The sequence below is a fragment of the Brachycentrus maculatus genome, unplaced genomic scaffold (assembly GCF_059751285.1).
Source record: "Brachycentrus maculatus isolate JH-2025_06_01 unplaced genomic scaffold, ASM5975128v1 h1tg000039l, whole genome shotgun sequence".
Classification (NCBI taxonomy): domain Eukaryota; kingdom Metazoa; phylum Arthropoda; class Insecta; order Trichoptera; family Brachycentridae; genus Brachycentrus; species Brachycentrus maculatus.
In genome coordinates, this window is record NW_028280793.1 from 1,757,105 (window position 1) to 1,778,747 (window position 21,643).

Here is a 21,643-nt window from a genome sequence, read left to right on the forward strand (position 1 = left end):
GATATATGTAAGATTTTTTTTTACATAAGTATACTAAAATAAATAGATGACAGTTTATCTTTTTAACAATTCTTCTTTAAAAAAAACTTTTATCTTAATAAAATACCCGATTGAATTCAAAAAAAGAAAATTCTTATGATGCACACAAAAATTTGAAGTGACAATTTTTAGGTAGGTCTAGGCAAGTTGGAAGCAAGTTGTAGCAGAGCAGGATCAACACCTCTTTTCTGGAGTCCACAACCACTAACGGCACAAATTTCGTATTCAATTTTGATATATATAATACAATCCATACGCATGCTTCAAAAAATATTTAATAAAACATTCATATATGTATGAAGTAAAATATTATTAAATTAGATAAAAAAATTACAAAATGGCAAATTAAGAAATAAATTCATTATATTATACAGGTTGGAAATAAATTTAATATTTTTTTTGTATTCAACATTTAAGAAGCATTAGGGCGTTTCTAGTAATAAAATTTAGTATAATTTATACAACTTTGTAATTCATCTAGATTTTATTCACTTTTTACAATGGTATATATGCAAATTAAGTTATTCTTTAAAAATTACAACGTACCTATTAAAATAACATTATGATTATTCATAAGTTTTATTTCCATTTCAGAATAATAATATTTGAAACGAAATAATAGTTCGAAATAATAGTCGTTAATAATTCGTTAATATCTCGGAATTAGCATTGATCTTTTTTTTTTTAAATATTTAACATTATAAAAATACAATAATCAATACTCCCTTTTATATCCATATCAATAAAAATGTCAATTTTCGTTTGTTCAAAAATTTAATCTCTTAGAATTTAGTCAATTTACACACAGATTCTTTGAAATGTTGATTACATTCGATTACGACACGTGTTTTTTTCATATACCTGTGATATATAAAAAATATATTTTTTTAAACAAGTTCATCTGAAATGGCAGCGCCATCTGTTTAGCGTAATCGCAATACATGCAATACTAAACATTACTCATGGCGGACAGCGTGCTTCTTCTTATTATGAATGTGACAGCTGCTGTCAAATTAAACATATTATATTGTAAAATTAAACATTAAGTAAATGTGTGCTGTCTTTTTTCTTCCTTTTTCGTTTAATCAGACAGATCCACAGCAATGCGCGGCCGGGTGAATCTAGTTGTAAAATAAATTGTCATTATGCTATGTAGATTGCCTAGAGGCAGGCGTATTTTCTTTATCTCCAATATTAATTATTCTTAAACTTTTTCTAGTATTATGTTAGATCTAAATATCTGTATTATTTTTTTATCTATTCTTCCATCCTTTGGTGGTCTTTCGGGATCCCGGTGGTATCTCGTTAGCCGCAATGTACGGGATCCTTGATTCATCCATCCTGTTCTCATCCGTCATGATCTCTCCAAAATCTTCTTCTTTCTCTACTCCATCGTACGATACCTTCAGTCTCACGGGTCCTTATAAATGCATCGCTCAAATATTGTCCGAAATATTAGTAATTGAAATATATAGATACGAATTTATTTAACTATTTTTTACGCGTGTCCTAAATTCAATACAGTGTAACCGTGATATAACGAACCTCTGTTTAACGAACTTTGGATATGACGGACATAAAATCTGGTTAAATTATTTACCATTCGTCAGATAAAAAAGTTAAACCTTATTATATACATTTCGTTATTTTAGGGAGTTGATTATAATAAAATAAAAATAAAACAGCAAACTTCAAAAGTGAAAATTAAAAATGATTTCATTTTCAAATCCACCTAAAGTAAGCGCGTCGATATCACACAACGTCACCTCATAACGAGTGTCCGAAGACGAAAAATTGTATTTTGTTTATATTTTATATTATTTATTTATATCTACATACAGTGTTATATTTATATTTTTCTCTACTCTCCTTTTCCTTCCTGCATATTCCATTTTATACCACACCCTTACCTTTTTACTCCCACCCTCACTTACATACACACACACCCTCACATACACTCAAATACACCATAAACCCATCCTTTTTCTAATTTCTCTCAAAGTATTCAAAACATAAATGCGGGAGTAATTAATTGGCTTTTAACGCTTAACCATCATGCCGCTTCCCCGCAGGGGTAGGCAGAGAGAAAAGAGCGCCACACCACTCTGTCATGTCACTCTTCTACGTTCATGCATCTTCTCATACATATCTTACGACTCCTAACCTGGCCACTTTCAAGTATTTGGCATACTTGATCGTGCCATGTTTTTCTCGGTCTTCCTCTGCTTCTTTTCCCACTTACATTCGCCTCATAATTTTTTTTGATTAATTGGCTTTTAATATTGTTAATGTAACTATTTTGATATTTTTATGTATAAGCTGTATAATTCCCAAATATACATATATTTAAACATAATTTTTTAAGAAATAATTAAAAACCTTTTTTATATAACGGACACCCCCTCCCTCAAATTTGTCCGCTATATCGAGGATTTGCTGTATAAAAAAAAATATTTAAAAAAACGATTCTGATATAAAGATATGATAGATATATCTGGCCATTACATAAATGTATAGTAGAAACATTTAAACGTGAATACAATATCGATTAACATTCGTCGATTGATCGACAAAAAATATAATATTGATCCCAGACCGTTTAAGGTAACCCTCTTATTATGTGGATAAAATTACTATAAAGATGAAATGGCCATTAATATAATGTTGACTATTACGGACCTCTCACCATTTGGGGTCTCGATAATGCGGACCCCGAGTTTTTTTTGGTTGGATGAATCGATTCGATTTGATTGGTACCTTTAGTTTGTTTTGCGGCAATTCGAGACATTATGGACCTCTTATATTATTTGTACGGTATCATTATAAAAACTCGTCGTATAATCAAGCAACATCTATGGGTATACCGTGTTTATAGATTAGCATCTTCATTCGTCCGATTTGCAAATCGTACAACTTTTTAAATAATTTCAATTCTATATACACATATATGATATATATTTACACACATATATATATATATATATATATATATATATATATATATATATATATATATATATATATATATATATATATATATATATATATATATATATATATATATATATATATATATATATATATATATATATACATATATATATATATATATATATATATATATATATATATATATATATATATATATATATATATATAATATATATATATATATATATAAATATATATATATTTATATATATATATATATATATATATATATATATATATATATATATATATATATATATATATATATATATATATATATATATATATATATATATATATATATATTATACTTTCTAAGTATATATGTATATATAAATATATTTTATAAATGATAAAGATTTGGAAAGATAGTTTACCACAAAGTGACAGCAAAATCAATAAATGAATGATATATTTTGATACTTGTATATTTTAAAAGCCGTTAAGCTCCGTAAAGAGGGTAATTGAATTAAGAAAACTAGAGGTGAGATGAGGTGTTGTGTGCTATTTACATTTGAGAAATAAATCATTGTTGGATGAAGGAGACAGAGGACTCCCCTCAGCCCTGTCTTGAAGCAAGCCTCCGAGAGAATTATTGCCATGTTAATTATGTAACTTTTCATGTAAAGATGCTATGGCTGAACCGCCTCTGTGTCAAGGTGACTACTCCCACTGCGTGAGAAAACTCAAAAATTAAGTTAAAAAGCTTATTAAAAAAAAAAATTGTTTTCATTTAATAAAAGTTTATTTTTACGTAATAAACGAAATACAAAAACAATAAAAATCTACAAGTTATATGGAATCTCTACAAAAAACATTACTTTTTTCATTAGCAACTATTTTAAGTAGGTGTGCCCCATAGAACAACGATGAATTGATTTTTCTATCAAAACATGCTGTATATTTTTCTCTCTTTTCATCTGTTTTATTCTTGATAGTATATATACGAATAAGTGTTTAAATTATTCAAAGTAGAAAAATCAAATAAGTTGAATCGAATAGAGCGGTACATTAGAAACTAATTTAACGATTTTTGACAAGATCCTTGTCATCTGAAGAGTTAAACATGTTTAAATATATAAAGTATGTGAATTTTTTCCGGATTATTGAACCCCTAATCCGCACCCCAATGGTGCAAAGGGCACTGCTTCATATAAAAGCAGTGTTTTCTTGATCGTTTGCACATGAAGAAAAGGTGATCAGCCCTCCGCTTCAGGTACCAGTCCAGGGTAATATTGAATGAATATTACAGTGAAAAAATCACATACATTTATTTAACCGCCCTGAGAATCGAACCCGGGACCTCCAGAACGGTAGCCAAGCGTGCTGACCATTACGCTACGGGGGCGGATAAAACAAATGTAATATTTCCGGATTATAACAAATGTAATCTTGTCATGAAATAGTAAGAATTCAATTTCCGATCCTAATATTAAGTCAAAGACTCGACCTTTAATAAAGTACTATTCAAGTTGATTAAATTAATACTCTCTGATCATGCTTGAGTATACAATGAATACAAAAGTATAATTATTATATTGGATCAAAAAAATACATTTCGCATCTTTGAACTGCACTGGAAATTTAAATAATACGCCCAATTGAGCGATAAATTTCCTTTTGAGATTCTTAGAAATTTATAGCTCTCGCTAAAATTAATTTCATTATAACTGCGCCATTACGAGACGTTCTATTCTAAGTAGTGAAGAATTATTGCGCGAAGACATATCGCGGGCGCACCGAGCACAAACATTACTCCCGCATACTTGGTTCTACCTGCAACCCTAAGTAGGGGGTCCTCCTCGCCTTCCTGCGCCCCCGGTAGGGCGGAAGACGTTTCAGCACATAGTATTTTCATTAAAAGTGACACATGTAGTGAGTTAATATAACGCACATAAATATCAGGGCGCTTTGCCTTTCGGGTCTGTCAACCTGGTGTGTTTTGTGGAAGGGATCGGCGGCTCCTCCGCGTGTAAAAGTTCTCTGTAATATATTGCACGTGTTGAATGAATTATTTTATTATATCTGCTCTAACATACACGTCGTGGTATTTGTTATTTGTATGTAATTAATTTATGAAGGCATTTCTACTCTTCAGGTGCCAGTCTAGGGATATATTAATTCACAGAAAATATAACCTGCTGAAGATCCAATTATCAATAGTCCTCACCTTAATTAATATGAGTTAACTAAAATAGTATCCAGAACATTTTGAGTGTGTCTTAATCCTTGTTCACAAATCTGGGTTTCTACTTTTAAGTGTTATTTTAACATTTTTACATCTTAACATAGATGAAGAAAAATATGGAAATCTGGGTAATACCCTGACTTTTACATCTTTCTTTATCTATATTGTATCTATTATATCTATATTTTATTCCGCCTCCGTAGTGTAATGGTCAGCACGCTCGGCTACCATTCTGGAGGTCCCGGGTTCGATTCCCAAGGGGGGTAAAATAAATATAAGTGATTTTTTCACTGTAATATTTATTCAATATTATCATGGACTGGTACCTGAAGCGGAGGGCTGATCACCCTTCCTTCATGTGTAAACGATCAAGATAACACTGCGTTTATATGACACAGTGCCCTATGCACCATTGGGGTGCGGATAAGGGTTTTATTATTATTATTATTACTATCTATATTGAGATGTAAAAATGTAAATATTATCAACTCTATCATACTTTAAATCTTAAAATTTTTTATTTACTTGTACATGTGTAGATTATTATATAAACGTATCTAAAATTTAAAAAGATGACTGAATAAATCGATGTCTTATAATTACTATACTTAATTTTAAAAAAATAGAGATTATTTAGTCATTCATAAAAACATATAATCAAAGTTGTAAAATTATAATAAAAATAATTTAAACATTTTTTTTCAGCTATAGATCTCAATACTGCAATACCGTTCAATACTGTAGAATACTCATTTAACATAGAAAATAAAAAAAAAGTTAAAATCCTACTGACTCATTGAATAACATAGGAATGCTTATCTAGCATTTATTTTTATAAACGTTTTTTTTGTGCTTGCAAAGATTTATTTGATTCATTTATTAAGTATGTATATTAGTAAATTTATTACCAGTTATATTTCGTTCCGCCAACATAGTAGTCAAATATTAAGAGTTAACATAAATTGTATGTACGCCTTGTATTATATAATTACATGCGTACATACGAGTACATACATCAAGTTTCATATTTATGTTTTATTTTATTTTGTGAACGAAAAAGAACATACTGTATATTTAAACTTATACTGTACCTACTATATTAATTATATTATTCTAGCTGTATCCGGAGACTGCTATGACTAAGTCTGGTTAAATGGAAAAAATAAAAAAAAGCACACATTTCAAATTCATAATTTCGTTTAGCTCCTGACAGCCGTTTTCATAGAGCGTATTTGAATTAAACGTTGTGTCTAAATTTCAAAGCAATCTGCGAATAACTTCGGCGAATATTGGAAAGTGTTATAGTACATACCACAAAGTTAATAATGCTTTAAAAATACAAAACTTTAGGAGATATGAGATTCTAATAATCGGAAATTTACATTTATATTTATATATATTACAGAATCCTTGTTTATACAGTTGTTTATAAATAATTTTAAAAAAATTATTTATTTATAAGTATTTTTTTTAAATGCATTGCTTTAAAAAGTGAGGAGTGTGGTTGTCAAATCATGGGTAGAAATGTGAATATTAAAACGTACAAAAAGTGATCGCTTAAACCAGCCTTTGGCAGATCATAACCCCTGTAAATACTTATACTTCTACTTGTACGTTCGATTGTTCTAAATCTTAAATGTTTAGTGTTTTGGAGGTATGACCTGCCAATTTTTTTTATGGATTTCTGAAGATTTATAAAACATACACATACAATAAGATAAATGATTTTTTCTACTAATTTGATTACTAATCAGTAAATTAAAGCTTGAATTTCGGTTACATAAAATATTCTCTAGGAATTTCCCTATTTTTTTGGATCAAATATTAAATAATTTAACTCAATCACATCAACGTTCATTACATATTTCAAATCGCTCTGAGCACCGAGCGGTCAAATTTCAACATTGCGTTCATATTAAAGTCAATAGCTCCGGGGTGTTTTTATACGTGCGTATGTCAATAAAATTTACCCCATCCGTCCGGTGATATCTAAACTCAATATTCATTGAAATCTGCTCGCAAATCCATTTCGGCACTGGGATAGCCGACTGCGGTAAAGTGTGGTGAGCTAGTTTACAAGGGTGAGATGGGAAATTTGAGAATTTCCACACCTTTTTTACATTGTTTAAAATTTTCTTTTTTTCTTTTTTTGATTATTTATTACTAGCCGTACTAGCCAGCCACGCATTTCTGTGGCTCGGAATTGTTAAATGGAAAATAAATAAAATATATAAAACACTTTTGTATATTATGTTAAATTGCATAACGCTTCTTGGCACAATCAAGTATGCCAAATACTTGAAATTGGTCAGGTTAGGATTGGAAACAATCGGCGGGTATGTATGACGAGATGCATGAACGTGCAAGAGGCGAAGAATGTTTGCAAGGAGAGAGTGGTGTGGCGTTCTATTCTCTCTGCCCACCCCTGCGGGGAAGCGGCGTGATGGTAAGTTAGTTTTAGTTAGTTCATAACGCTTGTGAAGCGATGGAAATATTGAAAATATACGAAACAACCATACAATCGAAATAATTAAAATAAGTAGCAGCAGGTGTTTAGAAGCAAGCTTTTTGGCATGAGCAATTTTCAGTACATTTAGCTGTTACGTTCAATAGATCGCGGTGCCACTGTATTCAAAAAGTTCTTTAAAACATCATAATTTTATCAGTCTCAGAACTTTTATTTATTGTTTCGGCATTAACTTTGTTGTAAGACATGTTACAATGAATTAAGAAAACACTTGATTTTTACCACTTGAGTTTTATTATGGACTACATGTTTCAGAAGTTAAACTTCCATCATTCAGGTCTGTATAATAACTAAAATATAAAATATAAAATTGTTCTATAAATAAGGAGAGGGGAAAGTAAAGGGAAAGGGTTAGTCAAGGGGCGCAGTTTGAAAACAAAGGAAAAATAGAAAGCAACGGTGAAGAATTTTGAAACAATATATTATTTTAGTCTCAGACCTGTTACAGGTATTAAAAAGTGGATGTTAATCATAGGTTAAGTGAACACTTAACCAGCCTTCGACAGGTTATAAGCTCTGTTAATACCCACATATTCATGTTTTTCTTGATCTATGTTGAGATATAAAAAAATAATGTTAGAAATTTTTTTCTATTTGTGGAGAAAATCCAGATCTTTGAAATAGTACCAAGAGACACTCTAAATGTTGTAAACATATGTTTTTTTTTCTTCTTAAAATATATTTGATTAAAATTTCAGGTAAGCGGGTAAAGTATCCCCTAGTAACAACTTTATAGCCCGAAGCGATATGTCGACGTATGGATGGGATGAAGGTACATCGTGTCCATATGAGTGACCAACTCCATTGCGTTGTTCCCTTTTCCGTCCTCACCCCCGGCCCTACAAACACCCCTACCACGGCTCTGGCGACCCTTTGGAAAACGTTTTGTCCAACGAAAGGAGTGAATTGTCAATTGATTGTCAATAAGTGAGGGGTGAAAAAATGACATTTCAAGTAAATGTCTTCCATGTTTGCTTTTCCAATTTAAAAGTTATTTGCGAATACAATTTGACGACGTATTTTATATTTCAATTTTTTAAATGTTTTTTGTTTTTGTTTTTTCTGTGATATAAATCACGACGAGAAAAAAAGGATCTTTATATCAAATAGCACAATTTCTAGGTATTTGAGATTGAATATATAAAATATATTTTTCAAGCTTATTTATAAATTTATGCAAATTACTGCAATCGTACTTTTTACCATGTTCTGGCTTTACTCGTATATGCCTAATAAAAAGACTTTTACTACCATCACGCTGTTTTCTACAGGGGTAGACAGAGAGGATGGAATTCCACACTCTACTCTCCTGAAACAGTCCTAGCTTACCACCCTTCATACCCATACATACAGACATACATACCCTCCGATGACGTAGACTTTTGACACCACCAGATTTAAGGTTCTGATTAATCTGAAGTCAAGTCTTTTTCGGCCGTCTTCATTCTGTTCTCTCGCTCACATTTGACCATTGAAAGTATGTTTTGCCAAATATACTTCCGTATTCATTATCTGGTTATCCATTCGCTTCACACATCCATATCACCTTAAATAACTCTTTTTAATCTTTTCAATTATCCATAGTTCATCAAAAAAATTTTTTTTGTTACTTGTTGTGTTGAGTTACCTCATATGATACTGTCTCAAAACATTTTAAAATATTTATTGCAAATGCGGCAAAAATAGTTCTCACTATAATAAATCTAAAATGATTATATTAGCCTAGTTTAAAGCTTTACGTAGTATTTTCCTCCTATTTCGATTGATGGTCATAATAATCACGTTTTTGTAAAAAATGCACTTGGTCATTTTCTTCTGTATGACTACGATTTGTTTGTGCACATCTACCTACAATATATGCACATTCCATTTAAAGCCCGTCAAATCGGTAGTTGAATAGGATTATTCGAGCACTATTTGTATTGCGTTTGCAGCCCCGCGGATGTCCATATCTCAGGCGATTGCACATCGATATTACATCGGTCAACCGCCCCTCCGCAGCCCTTGGGCGGCACAAGTACCTAACTCAAATTGTATTCATATTTTATGGCCGTGCGCCCCATCCCTATTTATTATTTGATGCGCGAACATTCGGTGTACTGACGGGAAATGCCAAAAAATAACTAGTAATACGATCCGCTGGGGTTAGCCGTATTTCATTTTGTGCAGAACGATGGAATTCTCGAAATGGGCGCGCACTCACAATATATGAAAATTCCACGATTTATGATTTTTGTTTGCCTTTGATCTGTTTGGTAGCCTCGAGAATCATTTTAAAGACTTTTAATATTAAAAATACTTTTTTTCATTCCCAAATATGTTTGTTGGTATTTAATGAATAACGTATCATAAGGGATTGATACACGTACATATGTACATTCATTTTTTTATACCCAGATATATCGAATTTCAACTGTTAATTTCAGGGTTGCAAGTCTCTAAAAATGGTTTGATTTATAATTTTATAAATTTTTCACCCTTCTTTAGATTATTTAACTGTCAAATATAAAGATAAAAAAATTAAATATATATATATATATATATATATATATATATATATATATATATATATATATATATATATATATATATATATATATATATATATATATATATATATATATATATATATATATATATATATATATATATATATATATATATATATATATATATATATATATATATATATATATATATATATATATATATATATATATATATATATATATATATATATATATATATATATATATATATATATATATATATATATATATATACTAGGACTAGGCTGGATAAAAGAGTGAGTGGATTAAATGTTGTTTGAAGTGAGAGGGAACGGAGTCGTAGAGTTTTCATTATTTTTATTTCTAGTACAAAATTTTTAGTTAAAAAATAAAGTACATATCCATGAAGAAAATAGGTACTTGTTGAAACCGGTTGGAAAAAAGTAGCAAAAATACAAATGGTTTTAAACAAAGATTGAGATTTACTTTATCAATACAACTTTACGGGAATGAGTTGATATTCTACTTAATATAATATTATACTTACGTAAATGAATAGGTGCTTCATAATGAGCAAAATGCGAAGCTGTATTTTTGTTCATAAAATATGTAAAATCAGGGAGTTGTTCATAATAAAAATGCATTTGATGTCGATTTAAAATTGATTTTTAATTTTTTGTCTTTTCATCTACGATACAAGGCACACACACATAATGTATTTACATTTAAGAAAATAACTGGCTAAGTTAGATACAATAATAATTTAAAATAATTCAATAAGCTTTTCACATTTACTTAGAGAAAGCGAAAACTTGTGAATTTACAAGGAGAAACCTCTATTACGGATTCGCACGCAGTCGGAAAACATTTTGCATAATTTAGCATGATTTGTCTAAGTACGTTATACAATTCAAAATATAAAATTCACTAACAATTTAGGATTAAACATAAATAAAGCATTCACTCGCCATCTCCATTCATACTGATCGACCCTAAACATATAACTATTCAATTGATATCGGTAGATATTTCCGGTGTTAGAGGGATATCGCTTAATATATAATCTATTATTACTGATTACATAATATCTTTATTACATTAGTGTTGTTCTTCATGTCAAGATATCGATTGCGTAATAAAAGTAGCTATTAGATTCAAGAAGAACGGTTTCAAAGTCTTAGTTTCTAGTTATTTTAATTAAGCTATTTGTAATAATGACACGGTCTAAGCTACCAATCATTAGTTTAAAGTACAACGTGAATCAGTCGAGACTGTCGATCGCCATAAGTATTTTATTGCGTAATGTGAATACTTTTTAACTTGTTGATTTATCTTCTGATGGCGTTTCTTCATTTCTGTGATTAACCTCGCTAGTTATGGTCTTTGTTTTAGCTTTAACAATGGCAGTACAGAGAGTGACTCACGTCGATAATAATGTATTACAAACTATATATGGCATAGACAAATGAATCATGGATATAAGAAATTATATATTTTATAATGTAATTAATTACACTCGCAATTTTCTCAATATTCACATCGTAGCCTAAATAACATTAATAATTTGTACAGTCAACATATAATGTTGTAATAAAATTTAAATGATATTCCCGACAAATCACACATCCCGTGACTTTTCTAGTATAAAATGATCGTATTTATAATTCTATCATACATGGAAGAATATTTTAACATTATTTCTTTTGCGTTTCTACAATCACCCAAAAACCGATTCCCGTTTGCATCAAACGCAATTTATTTATAAATAGGTGTCTAGAACTATTTCCTATGGGGAAACCATGACTCATTCAATGGCGTTTCGGAACTCTATTTTCAACCGAAACCCGCATCAAGTCAGTCATGGTAAAGAATATTAACAATACATACGAACATATTTTTGGCTAATACACGAAACTTATATAATGCAATTTTAAGCAGTCTTTTCACTTTATGTATTTCAATAATATATATGAAATAAAGATCAGTTGAGTTAAATAAAATTAACGATGATACCATAAATGTACATATTAGGATAGCATGAATTATGCGTTTTGGTTTGATATGTTACTGTGTAAATCTCAGTTTACTCTGTCATGAAAAGTCCTACAACTCAATAACGTAATACAACTGTTAAAACGATAGAATAATATGGGTATTACGTAACAAGTTACTATTTCTAATATCATCATAACGTTACAAGTAACTATATAATATGTGTGTGTTTTAAGACGATGAACCACTAAGCGAATTTCATTCCGAGCGATGAAAAATTTTATAATACGAATATTTTTTATTTATAATATTAAATTCTTCTAATTGATTACAAATCTCTTTTGAGAGAAAACAAATATTAGTGTTTATGTACAATATCTATTCAATCGATCAATTGCCTAGATTATAAAAATAGCGCTTACTTGAAAATCTCTCAATTACAATAATCTCATTGGTTTCAGGAAATTTAGACATCTCATCTTATGAGACCCATAGATTTTTATGTCTTAGTACGCATGTCATGGATTCGAAATTATTCTCGGTATTTTTACAATTATTGTACAATTGTATACAAAATAAAGCGAATTTCGGGAGTTTCATATAGTTGCAACGAACTATATTTGTGACCAGTAACAAATTATGATTGTTATATAAATGTCATTCTTATAGTTGGTTTATAACATGATTGGTATCAGATATTCTCAGTGACATGTGAAAATTTATTCAGCAATAAGTGTCCAATAGTGATTATGACAGAAAGAATTTTCTTTTTTTAATACATGTAAAAAGCTTTAAGGCTCAATTTACATAAATCGCAAACATGATTTTCATAAAAAAAACATTAAACCCAGGTAGCAATTGAATAATTGTTTTTTTTTGTTGTTGCTAAAAATACCGTTTTTGTGTTCAAAAAATGAGTTTTTCTTGGAAATAAAAACATGGTTTCGAAGAAAAAAAAGAGTTATTGAAATGTAAGGAGTTAAAAAAAGATTTTTTTTAACAAATATTCTAAAAAAAGTAAAATTCCAATAAAAAAATGAATTTAAAAAAACTTCTGAATTTTGAACGCTCGAGATCTCAGCCTTAAGCCGTTTATCTAGTTTTTGTCTGACAATACATGCGTCTCTGAAAATTTGATAAACTCCTTGAATACGAAATTCCATGAAATCTACTAGTGTACATTCTTGGATCTGGAATAATGGGGATGAGGTTATGTCTAAATCGAGATCTCCAAGTGCGTGTATCGCCTTCAGTGTCCCGACATCTCGCGGAACTCGGGCTTGACGCTGATGAGCGGCTTCCTGGCGTCGAGGACGGCGGGCGGGCTGGGCGGCTCGCGCTGGGCGGCCCCGAGCTAAGTGGCGCTGCTGAACAGCACCGAGCTCTTGTAGTAACCTGCTCTGTCGCCCAGAGGACTCTTGACGTCACGGTCCAGAGCCTGCGCTCGACTCTTCCTCTCCATCTCTATCTCCTGTGCGAGGGATTCTGGAACAAAAGAAAAATTCGATTAGTTATGTACTTAATGCTCTTGAACGAGCAATGTTGGCGGATGGCGGATGTGTCGTATGGCGCCAACCCGAACACTGCTCGTGCTTCGACTTATTTGCGCTACATAAGATAAAGACATCAGAACTGAGCTCGCCAGATGCCACTTGACGCTTTTTATTAGAAATTCTTCTTTGAGTGACCAATTTGTTAAAGCAATGTGGCATTCTATTCTCTCTCACTACACCTGAAGGCAAGCGGCACGATAGTTTTTGAATTACTTATACATTTAATTAAAATACCATATTTTGTATATTAAAAGCATTGTTAACTTTGCGGTACGGTAATATAACACTCTCCTTATCATTCGTAGTTTACTTCGTACATGTATATATCCCTTAAAATTCTTTTATGTGGTATTACACAAAGTAAACGATGAATGTATTAAGAATGTTATAATTTATATTAAAATATTCTGTATTTCACATAAAAAATCTGCATTGTGATGCATTAGAAAGATGCATGAGGAGTCGTGTGGCGTGTAATTTTTCTGCCTACCGTTAGTACGAAGTTGAATAAATAAATAAAATAAAAAAGAATCTAATATCTAAAGCGTTATAACATGGCGGATAGAAATTGCTACAAATTTTGAATTTTTAAATATGTAATAAGATATTTTATGAATGAGGTTTCGAATTTGTATGTATACACTCGTGAAATTAATTTAAAATAAAAAAATCTTTCATGGGTAGGTTTCTAGTTATTGAAAAAGTTATGGTGAACTCATTCCGGATACGGGCCATCTTGTTTACGTCTTTTAAAAAAGAAACTTTGGAAATGAAACACGCCCCGACGCATGGACAGGTAATAGAAATGTTGAAAAAAATATATTAAAACGGAGAAAGCAGAGTTGAAACTTTGTTTCGGAAATTTAAATTAAGCAAAGGGCCTCGTAGCGCGGGGGGATATTATAATTTCGAAGCGTGGAGAACGAAAAATATTAGGAAACACAAAGAAAAGAAGATCATTTTATTCCGATTGAGTTGTAATGTAAAAGGGGGTAATTTTAACGTTCAAACACCCGGTACCTACTTAAATCCTTTGGGGATGTAGGAACAAAGAAATATGTAAACTCTTTTAAAGAATCGTTTACGGAGGGCACTTTTATTAGATTCCTATTTCAAATGGATTCTTATTATTCAAGCTTTTTGGATTCAGTACTCTAGTCTGGAGCATATCTACTGTTGTATGGAAGCGAAACTTGGACTATTGGGCAGGCTGAACGGGGGCGGCTGGAGACGTTTGAGATGTGGTGCTACAGGCGTTTGTTGGGAATTCATCAGTCGGACATAGAGACAAACAAGGTATTAAACATGACTGGGGAGTCGAGATGCCTACTAAATAAAGTATCACACATTATCAAACATTCACCATTGTACCCATGATTGACAACTACACTACTCAAATTTATGAAAATCCTTGTAAGATGTCAAAAAATATGTAAAAATAATTCCTAAATGGAGATAACCCAGATTTGTGAACCAGTATTTGAACACACTCCAAATGTTGTGAATTCCATATTTTTATTCATTTTTGTTAAGGCATTGACATTTGTGAATAGATCCTATGTGGACATAACTGGAGTTTTGCAAAAATATTTAGATACTTCAAAAATATTTTAAATATTCGTGGTGCCCGCTAATGATAATGTTTTCAAATAAAATCGCACCGAAATTGAATCCGAAAAACATTTTATTAAACGCCCCTAAAATATGAAACTAGGCAAATTACACGTACGCACATTACGTATGTACGAGGTCACGTCGAAATTTTCAGCGAGCATCTTAAATTTTATATCGTACATCCGACACGTAAAAAAATAATGGAATGATATTTACAGAAACGCGTCGGGAAGTGAGTCAAGAGTAGGAGAGAAAACGAGCATTTTACGCATGAAAAAAATATTTCTCTTTATACTAAATTGTAAATTGTAATAAGCAGTCATCGTTGCGTGAAATTGAATAAAGTTCTGCAAGGCACGACGACGTCAGGAGGGTGGGGATGTGGGGGGTGGTGCGGGGTAGGCGCTACCCCCTGTCACCATGAGAAAGCCAAAATCGTTCTGTTGTTGCTCTCTAAAAGGCTGATTCAAAGGAAACAATCTTATCAATTTATCCCTACAACCTTCGGGCGCCAGGGATGAATTTGTAAGCAGGTACACCCTTGGGGCGCAAAGAATTCGCTATTCTGATTCTCTTTATTTACACGTTTCGAATGACTAACGGTTTTTTGTATTTTTAATTAAAGTTTTATTATTTTATTTATTTATTTATCAAAAAACTATCAAAAGTTTTTTTATTTAATTTATTTTCTAGACATCTCTCCTTAACAATCTTAAAATTATTTACGCTGTTCTCTCCAATAAAGAGACTAAGCTCTAGTGCTTGAAGAGGGACTTACGCTTAACCTTTTTATTAAAAATATTTCACTAACAACTTTTTTACCTTCATAGGTTAATTTGGCAGTTACTTTGTAATTATATCTATCCAAGTTTTACTTGATAAATACCACTACATATAAGTGGTATTTACAAAGTGAAACTTTATTTAACATTTTGCTTATATTTTCTGTTTGAGAGCAAATCACACTTATTATTTATATCTATGAGCAATACAGTTAAAAAAAAAATTATTGTGTTGATTATTTATTGTGTGTTTTTTATTCTTCGATTAAAATGTACTTAAGTCATTTAATTTATTTTTTAGTATTTAATTTTTTTATATCTGTAGGAAGGTTATATGGTAAATACTGTTTTAAAAAATGTATTGTGACACGTATTTCGATGCATTCCGCATCATTTTCAAACACCGTTTTTTGTAATTAAATAGTTTTTAAACGAGAATTCGGCTCACGACCAGTCGGATAGCGCCACTTGTAGATTAACATTCTTCGTCATTTATTAATGACTAAAAAATGTGCGCAATCATCGAATGGGCATTTCAGGTATTTTTTATGTATCTTTGAATCAGACTCATGACGAATCGTTCGGTAAATTAATTCTATATCGATTGAAAACAACTTTAAATTAAAAATAGCTTCTTACAACTTTAAATATAAAAAAAAAAAAAATTGTATAAATAAAAAACTGTAAAATCTCCTGTAGCTATTTCCAGATTGCTATTAAATGTTGACAAACACTTGCATTCTTTGACAAATAAATAAATATATTAAAAAAATGTTAAATTTAACATTTTTTTGAGAGTCGGCGTGTATGTGTGAGAAGATGTATGAATGTGTAAGAAGCAAAGATTGGTGTAGCGTTCTATTCTCTATGCCTACCCTTGTGGTGAAGCGACCGATGGTAAGTTGGTTTGTTAGTTAGTTTCAAATTTGATAGACAAAAAATATTTTTTATGCTTTTTTTCGAAAAACAAGAATAATTTAAAATCCAGAAATTGTGAACGAATTTTAAACACACAATTTGATTTTTTTTTAAATATTTGTTTTAACGCAGTTTTCATTGCGTACTAATGATAATTTTAAAAAATATATGAAAATAAGATGAAGCATTTAACAAATAAAAAAGATTTCAAAAAGATTTTTTAAATTTCTTTACATCTCACCAATCGTCTCTTGTGATTCAAGAATAATGTTTCAAAATTGGTTCATATATATGGAACTTCCAAGAATTTGAGTAGTGTGGTTGTCAATAATGGGTTGAATTGGTGAAAACTTAAACCAGCCTTTGACGGTCGTCAGCCCCATAAACGCTCAGACTTCCATATTCTTCTTCATCTTTGATGAGACATCAAAAAATAAATAAAAAAGTATGAATATCAATAAAACCTTGATAATAATTTTGATTGTGTACGGTGATATCCAGAATTTTTTCACAAATTTTGAACACACTCAATATCCTGTCAGAATATTCATATCAGCATTGAGAGGTGGGTGTGTTTTCTTAGTGCAGTTGTTTCGGGCGAGGTGTTGCTAAATGGCACCCATCAAAACCAACATTGCCCGACTGCACGACAAACAAGGGGTGACAATAATTCGTCGCCGAGTTCGTTTCTGCGTCTATGGCCGCGGGCAGTGCGGGATGCAAACGAGATCCGCCAGCTAAAACACTTTGTATAATGGATACGATTTCGGAGACGCAAGGAAAGCAGAACGAGAAATGCCAACACCTCGGGGGTTGAGATATAAACGTTTCGGGTGTTTTCGTCGAGTTGTTTTCGCGTGTTTGTCACCAGGGTTGAAAATAATAATAAAAAGAAAAAACATTTTATCACTTCGAAATATATATATAAATATATATATAAATATATATATATATATATATATATATATATATATATATATATATATATATATATATATATATATATATATATATATATATATATATATATATATATATATAAATATATATATAAACATATATATATATATATATAAATAAAATATTTTGTAATAGTTCTTGGTTAAAAATTTTTTTTAAAAATAGTGGCTCATATTATACTATTCAATGCACCTTCGTAATAGGTACAGCGTTTGAGTACAATGCACGAATTGAATGCAGGACTCATTCGATCCATATGATTTGTAAGACGATCAATATACTTTTTCAAACCCTTATCCTCATCCCAATGGTGCATAGGGCAATTCATAATATAAACGCACACCTTGATCGTTAACACATGAAGGAAGGGTGATCAGCCCTCTGCTTCAGGTACCAGTCTAGGGTAATATTGAATAAATATTAGAGTAAAAAAATCACTAATACTTATTTTCACCCCCCCCCCTGGGAATCGAACTCGAAACCTCCGGCACAGAAGCCGAGCGTGCTGACCATTACACTAAATTTTAAAATACAATTAAGAGATTTTTCACTCTCTAAATTTATGTAATACTACAACCCGTCTACGCGTTGCTTTGGCCTCCCTGTTTAAATGAAACGGAAGAGGAATGTTTTAAATATACGCGTATTTAAATGCAACAAAGTGTCAAAATTAAAATGTAATCGGAGAAAAAAATTACGTTTCAGATTTTTAACAAACGAATATTTACAACATTTTGAGTGTGTCCAAATACTTGTTCACAAAATCTGGATTATCTCCAATTACAGGAGTTATTTTCATATTATTTTTTGACATCTCATCAAAGATGAAGAAGAATATGGATGTCTGGGCATTTACGGGGCTGACGACCGTCATAGGCTGGTTTAAGTGATCACTTTACACACGTGTAACATTCACCAATTCTACCCATTATTGACAACCACACCACTCAAATTCTTGGAAGTTCTGTATATATGAACCAATTTAGAAACCTTGTTCTTGAATCACTAGAACTTCACTAGAGACATCTATTGGTGAGATGTAACGAATATTTACATTTTTAATGAACATAAATAGATTACCCAGGATTAATACCTAAATCACAGGAACGATCACCAAGTTTTCATGAGATTAATAATCAATTTAACGTTAGATCTATTCAATACAGTGCCGTGTGCACCACGTGGTTTTGATATGGATCAGAGAGGGTAATTTTAGGTGAGTTAATCTTGATACGATTAAAAGGTAAATTTCTGTTTACTCGAATGTATGTGAGTTAAAATTACATTTAATGGTAAAAAATTTTATTGTTTTTTTTTTACTTCTCAATTAAATTTACGTAAATATGCATTTAAAAAAACTCATAATAATCTAATGTTTCTTTTAAATCCATAATATTTTTCAGGAATAGCAATATCCCAGTAAGCTAGCGACCGCCCTTAGTGGATCAGCCACCCTTGAAGCGAAAGGGAATTATGAACAGTCGAGTTGAAATAAGATTTAATGCACACAACAAACTCCCCTGATGTAAATGCAAATAGACACCGTTCATAGCTGACAGACAGCGAAATCTGCGAAAGTGGAATCACAAGGGTTAACCTAAATAAAAATATATTTATATCAATGCACCTAAATTTAAAATAAAAATGTGTGCTAGTGTCAATACTGTTATATGGGAGTTATCAAAATAAAGATGAAAGCAGAACGGGCACTATAGGAATGCGAGTCTTTATACGAACGTTTTGAAAAATTGATCTACATCAGTCAAAAATAAAGATATTAGAAGTGAATTCACTTAAGATTCTTTGATGGTTTGAAAAAGTGGAGGGAGTAGATGATAAGAGAATGAAAATAAGAGTGTATCCAGTAATATGTGAATGACGCCCAAGAAAGATTTGGCACGACCAAATAAATTAGAACCTGAAATCTGGTCGTGTCAAAATATACAATCAGATTTCAGATCTGATGGAGGGCATGAAAAACGTTAAGTGAAGAAAGACGTTAAGTGAAGCTAGGAGTATGTCAGGAGAGAGGAGTATGGGGTTCCATCTCCGCTGCCTGTCCATTCGGAGGAAAAAAGGAGCTGATGGTAGCAGCTGTCGCTGGTCGTTATGATTACAACATCATTCATGAAAGGAAATATCTAATACTGGAAAAAAAATAAAAATAAATATAACGTATTCGGTTACACAACATTTGAGTGTGTCCAAATACTAGTTCACAAAATCAGGATTATCTCCAATTACAGGAGTTATTTTCATATGTTACACGTGTGTAAAGTGATCACTTAAACTAGCCTATGACGGTTGGCAGCCCCGTAAATGCCCAGACTTCCATTTTCTTCTTCACCTTTGATGGGATGTCAAAAAAAATAAAAAAATAAAAATAATAAAACCCTCATCCGCACCCCAATGGTGCATAGGGCACTGCTTCATATAAACGCAGTGTTATCTCGGTCGTTCACACATGAAGGAAAGGTGATCAGCCCTCCGCTTCAGATACCAGTCCAGGTTAATATTGAATAAATATTACAGTGAAAAAATCACTTATATTTATTTGACCTCCCCTGGGAATCGAACCCGGGTCCTCCAGAACGGTAGCTGAACGGTTGGATTGATTAGTTAATGAGATATTTTCCTTACTTTCAGTTGATTATTGCTATTGTTTTTTTCGATTTTCTCGCTATAAACAATGAAAATATGGTATTTTCCTAAAAACGATGGAATTCATTGAGATATCAAAGATATTTTTCAACAAACAAATAAAGAGAAATGTATAATTATGATAAATACGTCATGCAAAATATTTGGCAGCCCTGTTTGAAGCGAGATATGGAGCTCAGCCTAGTTAATTTGGGAGTTCATCTCTTGCAGTGAGAGAGAAATGCCATTATCTCCGGCGAGATTATCTCCGCGGGCTAAACAATCAAATGTACGGTTTGACGCTTTGCCCTCATTTAGGAAGGTGGCCGAAGGTGCGGTTGAGCTTTTAATATTCCATTTCTCCATTGTTTCCTTCCTAATGCCATCGCTACACTTTTCGCGAAACGGGGCGTAAATTAATCCCTTTGTTCCAAAATCGCTTTACAGCACGAAAACAGAATTTTCACAAGTTATTTCAACACTGAGCTTTAACCGTAAGAATGCTAAAAAATCTATACATCGAATCTTTACTTTGTCAAAATGATCCTTCGGTCATGGCCGTCGATATACTGACGATGACGCCAGTTAATTTTGGCGATCGAGCTGGGAGGCTGTGTTGCAGCTAAAAAGGCAAAAAACTTTAAAATCCCTGTCTAAATAATCCCTGTTATTAAAAACTTTTAGCCTGAATAAAATACTCGCTATTAAACTTAAAGTTAAATTTACTTTTGAAACCACATTTATTAGACATTTCAAACTATAAAGTGTATGCCAGTTTATAAAACGTTAAAAACATTTAAATATGCATCACTTTGTCAAAATTGCATATTTTCGAGTTAACGTTATTTGCCAGTACATCCACAATATGTTTTTTTCTAATACCAGAAAGAAATGCTAGAATCGATTAATATAAGGATTTTTATAATTCA

At 31.4% G+C, this 21,643-nt stretch overlaps 1 protein-coding gene across 15 annotated transcripts in view; it reads right to left on the reverse strand.

Moving 5' to 3' along the window:
- Positions 1–10,911: 10,911 nt before the first annotated feature.
- dac (dachshund family transcription factor) overlaps positions 10,912–21,643 on the reverse strand; it is a 302,887-nt gene continuing 292,155 nt past the window's right edge. For all 15 annotated transcript variants that reach the window (XM_088277147.1, XM_088277146.1, XM_088277141.1 and 12 more), the window contains one exon: positions 10,912–13,732. In XM_088277147.1, the coding sequence (XP_088133273.1) occupies positions 13,602–13,732 (131 nt within the window). In that variant the 3' untranslated portion in view covers positions 10,912–13,601. The remainder of the gene's footprint in view (positions 13,733–21,643) is intronic.